The sequence below is a fragment of the Ammodytes marinus genome, assembly GCF_949987685.1.
Source record: "Ammodytes marinus genome assembly, chromosome: 2".
NCBI lineage: Eukaryota > Metazoa > Chordata > Actinopteri > Uranoscopiformes > Ammodytidae > Ammodytes > Ammodytes marinus.
The window spans coordinates 27,962,441-27,972,834 of record NC_137231.1 but is presented as its reverse complement, the minus strand read 5'-3'; the positions used below and the strand labels follow the sequence as shown (position 1 = coordinate 27,972,834).

General features: G+C 40.6%; 2 protein-coding genes across 2 annotated transcripts; both read right to left on the bottom strand.

Annotated features, from left to right (window-relative positions):
• Positions 1-3,218: 3,218 nt before the first annotated feature.
• On the bottom strand, positions 3,219-5,543 carry LOC307259229 (transmembrane protein 17A; the record flags this gene model as incomplete). The annotated part of the gene is made up of 4 exons (XM_080038997.1): positions 3,219-3,539; positions 4,161-4,274; positions 4,794-4,900; positions 5,417-5,543. 4 exons carry the CDS (start codon positions 5,541-5,543, stop codon positions 3,219-3,221), a joined length of 669 nt encoding a protein of 222 aa, XP_079895123.1.
• An 825-nt stretch (positions 5,544-6,368) lies between these two features.
• On the bottom strand, positions 6,369-8,296 carry selenoe (selenoprotein e; the record flags this gene model as incomplete). Its single annotated transcript, XM_080041971.1, has 4 exons — positions 6,369-6,512; positions 7,433-7,511; positions 7,778-7,854; positions 8,189-8,296. 4 exons carry the CDS (start codon positions 8,294-8,296, stop codon positions 6,369-6,371), a joined length of 408 nt encoding a protein of 135 aa, XP_079898097.1.
• Between the last annotated feature and the right edge of the window lie 2,098 nt (positions 8,297-10,394).

Here is a 10,394-nt window from a genome sequence, read left to right as displayed (position 1 = left end):
GTTTAGTGAACTCGAAGAACATGATATCCCCAGACTACCCAAAGCTATTATTCACCACCACACCAAATAAAGGCAATTTTGGATCAGAAGAAAAAGGTGCGAGGAGCGGCTTCCAATGCGACCACTGTGTCTCCGGGGGGAATTTATATTCCAATTTTTACATTTTTGAATTGAACATTACCCCAGCTGGGTAATGTTCTTCCTCTCCAGCACATAATAGAGTTCATACTTATTATAAACGCAATACAGGAGAAGCTGAATGGCTCCCAACGTCCTGTTTAAGGTACAACTCTCTCTGGAGAGTGGGGAGCGTTAAAGCAATACTGGAATACAGAAAACATGTCAGACTTTAGTGTCACACTGATAAATATATAAGCTCAACATCAGGACGGTTATTTCCTTTTTTGATAAATGGTTACTATATTTCTGTAGACAATAATTAAATACTAGCTGAAGGAGAAAATAGGCAAAATATTGAAAGATACTTTGAGTAGTTTTTTTCATCAAATCAATAAATGACAATAAGATTAATTGGGACTCGTCGGTGTAATTGCCGCCAACAAATGAGGTTGAGAGGGTCATAGCTCAAACTGATGCCAGCAGCTTTAAGAGAGCTAGAGTTGTTCAGAATTACTTTTTTCAATGTCTTTCTGTGCGTGATTGTTTTCACTTTGGCTTTAAACGAGAAGGACAAAATATGTTGACTTTTCCTTGGTCACATAACCTATTTTAACATGGCATTCTGAGTGACACAGCTTTAGCTCTAGAAGTCAAATCGAAACACACTTGATGCTGCAAATGTATTTTTAAAGTAATACAGAATAGTTTTTAATTAAGGATTCAGCTGCAGTTCGTACTCATTGATGGCCTGGATGTGTTTCTTTGGGTCTCAGAGTTCATTTTTTACATCATGATCCAAAACATCTAAAACTTTTTCTCAAGGTCGGAACAGCAGAACTCCATCAATATCTTCACTGTGATCATTCAACCAAACCCCAGTAAATGCCTGCATGGCTGTGATATGATGGTGACCGTATGGAATGGGGCGGCTGTCTACACATGATAAGTGAGCTGGTTACGCAGGAACTGAACTGAAAACCAACCGCCTGTATATAAACTGGGAAGAGCAGCCAGACAGGCAGAAGAAAAATCTGGTGATTACCTAGGAGAGGAATCTTCACTAGCAAAATAAATGATTAGGCCTAATCCAATTTGAAATAAACAGATATTAAATGTGCATAAACATTTGAAGATGACTATACAGGCACAAAGTGTAAATATGAGCGTTCATTAATTGTATGGTGTATGTGCATGTTTTTGTACAGGCTGTGGACATCAATTTCCTCCTAGCAAAACAGATATGGAACCTAATATTTAAAAAATCATTGGGTAAACTGCTCATTTAACTGTTTCCTTTCATTCTACATTTGTGCTAGAAGCATCACACCCGTTGGCTTTATCATCAGTGCTGCACCGTGGCAGTTTTTTTTATTCCACTTCACAAGGTCACACAGGTAGAGTTCAAGACGTGTTGCATTTTCCATTAAAGTTACAAAGTATTCGTACACACGGTATATGGATCATGTCCTCAAGATCTTTCACCTGTTTAGAGCCACTTTGTTTCTTCAGGTACTGTATTAAGGCACGGCTGTTTCAACCCTGTCAGTCTTCAGGTTGTCACTCCAAGGACAACCAAAACATTGAAACGTTTGAATGATTTCCCCCTTTTTTTATTTGCAGTGATATATGACCTTTTTGTGTGGTTATTATGTACTCCCACTTCTACATGAAGTGGTAAGCATATTCTCCATTTGTTCTTCATGAACAGTGCAGCATTTACTGCAGCTTATTGTTTCCTGAATGTAAAGTAGAGTGGAATTCGCGTTCTATCACAGATACTGTGTCCCTCTCATAACCAGATGGTTAAACAGTGCACCACACTGTACATATGATCTTACTGCAAAATTAGTATAAAGCATCAAATACTGGCAGTAGTTAAAAGAAGTCTAACATCTACAGAGGCAACCTTTTAGATCCAAACAGAGAAAGACGATTAGTATGGACATCAAACGGTGTCATAGATATCACATCATACATCATATTCAAGCTTGGACATGCCTAACCTTTATTGTGCTGCCAGAGAGTTTCCTGACCAGCGCATGTGCTGCATAATAATCCTCCGGTCTCCTTGGAGTTTGCAGCATTCTTAAATGACTCCCCGTCGCTCTGCTGGTCGCTGACTGCCACTGTGTGGTCATAAATATTTAACACAATTCTGCTGCAGTTAGGTCTTAACTATTCCACTTTCAACCCACACGCCTTGAGAAATCTGAGTCCTGCATCTCACTTCAGCAACTTAAAGATAACATTGGATATATATTTAACACAAGGTTCACATGGTTCCGAGCTAGAAACAAAATAAACCTTTTGTACCAGGAAAAAAAAAATGCTTGTATCAGGGGACAATAATGGAATCTGTCTTGGCAAACACCATTATGTTGTTCTAGCACGCCATCATCCATCTTCATTAAACTATAGAAAAAAACAATAACAAAAAAAGAAACTGGGGGAAAAAACTTCGACACAGTTTTATAGAGGCAGCTCCTGGCAATTTACTGCTGTGTTTTTCAGGGCCCATTTTGTTGTTTGATGGCATATTTTTCTCTATTACCCTGTAGAGGCATATCAGCTACTGGCAGTTTGCCTGACACAATGTCATATTTCGATATTTAGAGTGGGGCTAGAATAGTGTTTTCTCATATTTTTGAAACATAAAACAGCAACAATCAAGGACTGACATCAGTTATTATGACCAAAAGTCGCACAGGAAGATATGGCACACATACATTTCTGCTCTGGCCTCAAAGGACCAGAATGCAATGCAGTACAAATACAAGACACACAACCCAGTTTTTTTTTACAAAATAGTTATATACATATATTTAAATGCCACAAAAAAATGTATTGATTTTTTTTCTGCTCCGTGTACAGGCTTTTTTCTCAGCAGAGGAGTCGACAACTGAACCATTTCATTGGCGCTTCGTGAGCTTCTGTGCCAGTGTCAGGGGGTGACACCAGATGGTAAACACTGCCATAGTGAAAAATACAGAAAGAGTTTTGTGGAGCTGATAGGCTTAATCAACTTTGTGTCATCTCGTTTGGCGATGGCTTGAATGTAACCAACATTCATTTATCTGAAAAAGTTACGCACTATAACTTTAATGGTACATATGATTGTTGGGTGACACGGGCAGCACACTGCGGTGGTGGGGTGGTCCGTAGACAGGGCTTATCCCTGTGTGGCGAAAGCTCTCCACTTTGCCAAACTGTCGCAGATGGAAGAGCAGGGTGAGCTTGCGGGTCATGGTCCTCAGTGCCTGGAAGGAGGTCAGGAGCTCTGCCAGCAGGAAGAGGAGGTAGAGGGAGTGGACCGCTCTCTCCAGAGGCAGGATGATCAATCCTTCATCGGTGAGAAAGAACAGCACAACCGGCAGCTGGAACAGGCAAGACAGGAGCCAGAAGGCTGCCAGCTCTGGCACCTGATGACAGGGTGGGAGGGAGAGAGAGAGGGAGAGAGAGTAAGAGTGAGTGAGAGAGAGAGAGACACTGAGAGAGAGATAAATACAGAGAGATAATTTAGGTTGGTGGATGGAGGCGATGCAAAGATAGGTGTTTATAGCTGATACATTTATACGAGATACACAGTTGAATAAGGGGTGGGAATTAACACGCTTTGGCTTCCTCCTGCTTCTTTTCGCACATATACCGTTCTTTTTTTTCTAAATATTGTGGTAATACTTTACAACAAGGTTCACAAAAGTGTACATACTTACCTACTACATAGGCATTTTATTTATTGATTTTATTTTTAGTAACTACTACCAAGATAGTACACACCAGACGTGTTTGCTGTGGATGCACCATAACAATGCAGTAGTTACTTTTTGTATGCTGTGTCACACTTGCTTTTTCCCCCTCTTTTTTTCTCAAAATAAAGAAGAAATGAATGAATGCACAAAAACTCAGACAAATGTAACCGTGAGCTGATTCTTTACACATGCCGGAGAGAATACTTAAGCCGCCTCTTCCTCTGCTGTGTTATCCAGACAACCATAAAAGTCCATAAAAGAGCTCTGCTTGAGAGAGGATGTTTGAATTACCTTTTCTTTGAGGTTGCCAATGTAGCCCAGAAAAAGTCGGACCACTTCAACGCCTGTGAGGAGGATCATACCAGTTACCAACAGTGACTGGTAGTACCCGGGAAGATACCAGAACTGGAAATAAAGCGGACAAGATGTCAGGAGGAGGAATGAATAACACTTTTGAAACTATGTACTATCTAGTGGGCAACCATACCTAAACACACAGATAAATGTGATTCTTAACATCTTTCAAAATGATTCTGATGGCTATACAGAAAGTGGTGCATTCCACTGAACGAGCTGCTTTCCCTCAATGTATTTACTGGTTAGATAGGAGGGGGTTTTCATAAGGTGCTTTTTTGTTGTCACCACTAGACGGTGTCAGAGGCATTAAGTGAATTGAATTTTACACAGCTTCTGCTATTTCTGAACATTAAAAGTATATTTCATAATATTATTTTGCCTAGGCTTGAACTTGCTTTTTCCTTTTACATGCGGGACAGCCTTTAGTACAGCATATAACGCTCTCGGTTGCCAGAATAAACCTATTGATTTTACTATATGCATTTCCATATGACTCTAATGGTGCAAAGATTTTTTTAATCCGTTTTATGGAAATCTAGTCTGTGAAACTGAAGATGACCAATGTACCTTTACTTCCAACATGAAAACAGCAGAAAACCACCAACAGGGAAAATAAAAGATGTTGAAGTACAGCAGCATCTGCAGGGGAAGGTGAGACACCAGCTCATTGGCAACTGCGAGAATAAAATACAAAGGTTATGCACACACACTCACAATTAGAACATTCACAATTCGCAATTATGAACATATTGAAAATCTAAAAGTAACCTTTTCTTTGCGCAATTGTAGAAACATTTTACACAATCTGCTTTGTCTGTTTATTGTAGACAGGATTAAAAAAATTGCAGAAATAGATGTACAGTAATTTTGGCATACAATAATAATTGAATCGATAATTCAATTCAAATACAACCAATGTGTCCAGAAACATCTCCGCCAACTCAGCATCTCTTCAAAGCCATCTGTTTCCAAGGGAGATTTAGAGTTGAAGCTAGTTCTCCCTCATTATTTTGTCAACCCCCACTGTGAGTTTTATCAGCATTCCTTTCAATGAAGCATAATTGAGATATTTTCCCCCCTGTATGTCATTATGATACTATATTCTAATGTATTATTGTTATCTAACATTTTACAGCAGGCAAACCAAACTACACTTTCGTAACGAACAGTCTGTGAAACCAGTAACCGACCTGAGGCGTCCTCCTCTTCTCTGGGACAGTCGCTGTCTCCTGTCCGGTTGTTGGTGAACACAGAGCCTCCCATGTAGGCCAGACCCATCTGCAGGTTCTCGGGAACAGGGGAATAAAACACAGGCATTGTGGGTAGTAGCCGCTTGGTGCATCAAGGAGCCAAGGAGTCAGGGAGTGTCACAGTGCAAAACTATTTTTGTATGTCTGCTGCTAATCCTTGTTCGCGCTAAATCACACAAGTACACAAATGCAGGAAGGCACAGATACAAATGGACACACACAGAGACGCATGCTGGCAGACTCCACTGCTAATCAGATTACAGCCAAGGAGGCGGCCTGAGGATTAAGCTCAAACAGCGGCATGGCAGTTTGTTAGGGATTTAGGGGCCATTTTAGATGCTCAGTCAATTTGTTTGTATAATTAGATAATTTAACAGTTCTTTAGGCTTTGCATTGGCAATTAAGGTACCAAAATGAAGACCGTAACACTGCTTGTTCACGTTTACACAGAAATGTATTCATAGTTATCCAAAAGAGGTATAACTTTCAGTGTTTGCTGAAACTACATATGTGCTGTGCTTTCCCCCCCACAGAGCTGGCACTGGACTTGGTGACTTATGGCCAAGTCCAGTAGTTTTTTTTAAATAATTTTCTTTATGAAAGAGTTCTCGAGAAAATGACTTATCAGGTGACCAGTAGATCATTAACCGTGCACATTAAAGGCATTGATCAACTCAAATATAACAATCAATTAATATGGTGCTTTACACCTGGTTTTTATTTCAATTCAGCACGTAAAACACAGTGACACATCAATAACTATCACAATGCACGCTGCACCGGGCCAACGAGTCCTCAGAATGGCGCCTGGCCTATGGTTTTGGCCTTGGGGCCCCACTCATCATTAATGTGGCCGGGGGATGCAGCGGCAAAGTTTGACCACAAGGTGTCGTCACAGCTCGTCCCGGGGGGCGCGCAGGGGGTAATGCTGGAACTCCTCTGGCACCTCTTCCCCTTTCTGGGACCTCTTGTAGAAACCCAGCGATTCTAACAGGCTGCTGATCTCGTCCGCCTTCATTTTCTTCACTGGAACAGTCTGATGTGTCGACAGGGAAACACACAAGGGGTAGAAACACACTCACACACACACACACACACACACACACACACACACACAAAGGGTTAAAAGCTTAAAAAAGCATACTGAAGTGCATGTAAATAAAATGTCTTCAGATGGGGTTCTTTGCAGACTTAAAGTTTGTCATGATTCACATTGCTTGGTCTATTTATACAGATGCATTCATTTGGTTTGGCAAAATTGGATTTTTATTAAAAGAACTTCCGTCACTGCCGATGACGAGGTTCCTCTGGCACATTTGTTTTAATGTATTTCTTCAATAATTCAGTTTCTGAAATAAATCTTCATTTAAGGCAAATTACAGACAATCTCAAAGGACGCCCCCACATTATGAAACAATATATTCCAAACAACAAACACAAGACCCTGAATGTGACAAAGGAAATAACTCCTACATAAGCTTTTTACGAAGGGAAATAAGAGAAGGAAGCAGTAACGAATATGAGCTGTTGACTTTTAAATCACAGCAATGGCTTTGTGTGCTTTCGGAAGAGGCTCACGCATATACATTCATTTGGTTTCAGTGGCGTTTTATGTGTGCCTAAATTTGTATTGAGGGGCTTTTGTCAAACAGACACAAAATAAAAGCGCGTGGGAAACACGGAAATGCTGTAATTTCATGGCACCAAAATGTTCAAAATCACATCAGCATTCATACCAGGACCAACACAGATATGCTTTTTTATTCTTTCTTGCCATTTTTTTCCAGCTCTGTCTCACTCTTTCAAAGCCACTCAATCCTGACTTGGTATCTGACAGCTGATCTGATATCAGATGCAGCAGTGTTCAAACTATCCCTGCATGAAACCGCACTGACATTATGGCGTTCCATAGATAAGGCCCCGTCACAAGACAAGATCCCCGAACCCACGTCTCACCTTTACAACCTCATCTTTGTCGTTATAGAATATCAGATGGGGTTTCTTCTCCTCCGATGAATCGTACTCCAAGTTGTGGCTACGCAGGAAAGAAGTGATCAAGGGAGAAACAACAGGTAGGCAGTGAAGAATAAAGGCATATCTATCTGTTTTTTGCATTTTTTTTTTACTCACTCGATGTGATTTCAACTTGGCAGAGCAGAGTTTTTGGAAAGGCTCACTGTGCTGGCACTGGCCTTGGCAACTTGCTAGGAACTTTTTTTTGTCTATGAAAGAGGTCATGAGAAAATCCCTGGTATAGCCTTACTAAAAAGGCTTGAGGAACAGAAAAAATGACAAGGATACTATAAAGCCAAGCGCTCCATGAGGAAATGATGGAGCTCCGGCAGTTTCTTTATGCCTCACCCGACCACACTGGGAGCCTGCAGTGACGACAACGGACATTTGTTAAAACAACTTGACAATTGGTATTGAGTGCGCTTCGTTCTATGTGGTATCAAAGGTGCCAGAAATAGGTTTCTTATCTAAGGGGAGTAAACATTGACATGACAGCATATGGCTTATCCCTCATCCTACTCATTTCCCCATTTTGCTTGTTGAATAAAGTCACTTGTCCTCTATTAATGTCGCAGCATTTAAAAGTTTGTTTCTCATCTCTTCACCAATATCACAACATAATAAACATCATATGGTCATGACAATATAACATTCTGTTGTAAAGTTGTATGGGTTTTTGTCTTAGCAAGTTGTACTCACCATCATTTTAGCTCTGGCTATTACAACCTTTTCTTCAACGGCTGTGTCATTGTTGGTGTCAGAAGCCCCAACAGCCAGGGCAAGAGTGAGCACCAAGAAGGCCCACATTTTTTTTTAAACGACTCACTAGTATCTTCAGTGCTTTCTCTAAGTTATTAACGACAACATGGTACCCTTTTCCCCTGTGCTGATGGTATCTCAGAGTGGACAAGACCATAACACATTCCTATAGGGGAGCAGTGCCCTCCTGTGTTGGAGGGTTTGTACTGATTCCTATCGTTTTTCTATCAAAAATGATTTATGATCTGAGAAGAAGGCCACTGTCTAGCCAACTGGACAACATGCATGTTTTCATTTTGCTGTCATCTTAGTTATAAGGCTGTTTTTGATTTTTTTAAAGGCAACCCAGAGGCCCCTGTATTTAGAGTTAATAGTTTAGTCCACATCAGGTGGCATTGGAGGCTCAAGGAAACAACATAACATCTGTGCTCTTATCACATTTTCCCATGCAGTTGCAACTTGCAGGTGGTTGATGGCCACTGAGAGACAGCCACACTCACATAGCTGCTGAATGGTATTTCAGCTAAATTGGATTTATACAGGTGTCTTTCAAGGAAGAAATAATTGACTTGCACTTGTCCGCGGAAGACTTGATCATTATCAACTAAAAATAAAGTTATTTCAAATCTCAGGAGATAGCTTCTGGCAGGAGAGGATCCTTATTTACCAGGAACATTTTCTACCCACTCCAACTTAAACCTGTACATTTGTTATAACCTAATGGTGACGCCAACAGCCCTGTAACATGTATATGTTGGGATTATTTATTCGTATGTATTATTCAAAAATGTTTTCATCAGACTTGTCTGATTGTGTTGAAGCAAATAGCATGATCTGCCATTCAAAGTCTTGTGATGCCCATTGAACGTTATGAGTTGATTTTTGACGTATATTAAAATTCAAGATTTTAGGAAAAATGCTACTCAGTGTTATGAGAAGATCGATACTAGTCTCCTCTCGTCAGAGTTTGTTAGCTAAACATAAAGACAGCTTTTCTGGCTCTGTCCAAAGGTCAAAAACATGGCCATAGCAACACCTCTAAAGCTCAACAATTACCATGTAAATATATACACAACCAGTAATTGACATTTATTTTTCCCACGGGCACATGCTGTGGCTATTTCTTGCAAATGGCCAGGCTCATTGACTCCCCTGAGACTTGTTGTGTGAACATGTGTCAGGCAACTGGCAGAGAGGCTGCACAGAAATGTATGGTGGATGAACAAACTGTTGTTCATTAAGGGATAATTCCACTATTGATTAAACTGTTGAGAGACATTTTCAGGGTGCATTAACTTGTGTTTTTGTCTAATTGAGACAGCAGAGACAAGGAGTAACCACAACATAGACATATTAGCACCTTTTAACTTGATATGGCAAACAGCTGCCTATTTACACATCCAGCAGATATGGGGCAACCCTGTGTTTGCTTGACTCCCACAAGTGTCGAAGCTGTGTGTGTGTGTGTGTGTGTGTGTGTGTGTGTGTGTGTGTGTGTGTGTGTGTGCGTGTGTGTGTGTGTGTGTGTGTGTGTGTGTGCTTATAACATCTATTCCTGGTCCCTCCTCTGTTCAACAGGTTTCTTCATATTATTCATATTTTTCAGTTAAAAGTTTTTATTGGGGGAGTTTTTCCTTCACGGAATTTAACCTCAAATGACAGAAGATGCTGTACATATTGAAAAGCCCCTTGTGGCACATTTGTTATTTGTGATTGCTTGACATTTATTTGAAATAGTTTTTCCGGCCAACTTGCAAACGTAAGTCTAAAATTCACTCCTACTTTTCAAATGTTCTTTCCTCCACCAACTCCTTAGGGAAATATCTGGCTCTTCTGCTGCTACATTTCCACTGTGTTCAGCAGCTATATAGTTGCTAACTTTGACTGTCTGCCTGCTTCTCTCCTTTCATCTTATTCACTTCTTTGTAACTGTGTAGTAGGTTCCGGAAGGAGTAATTCCATTGTGCACTCATGTATGAAATCAGACCTCATGACAGCACAGCACATTGTGTTAACACCCTGGACGAGGGAAAACATCTCTCCCTACTTCCAAGTTTACTCAAAGGCCTGTGTTGTGAGAAAAGCAAGTACGCTAGGTCACCACAAGAGGGCGGTAACACCCGCACATTCACTCTCTAGCAGTTTG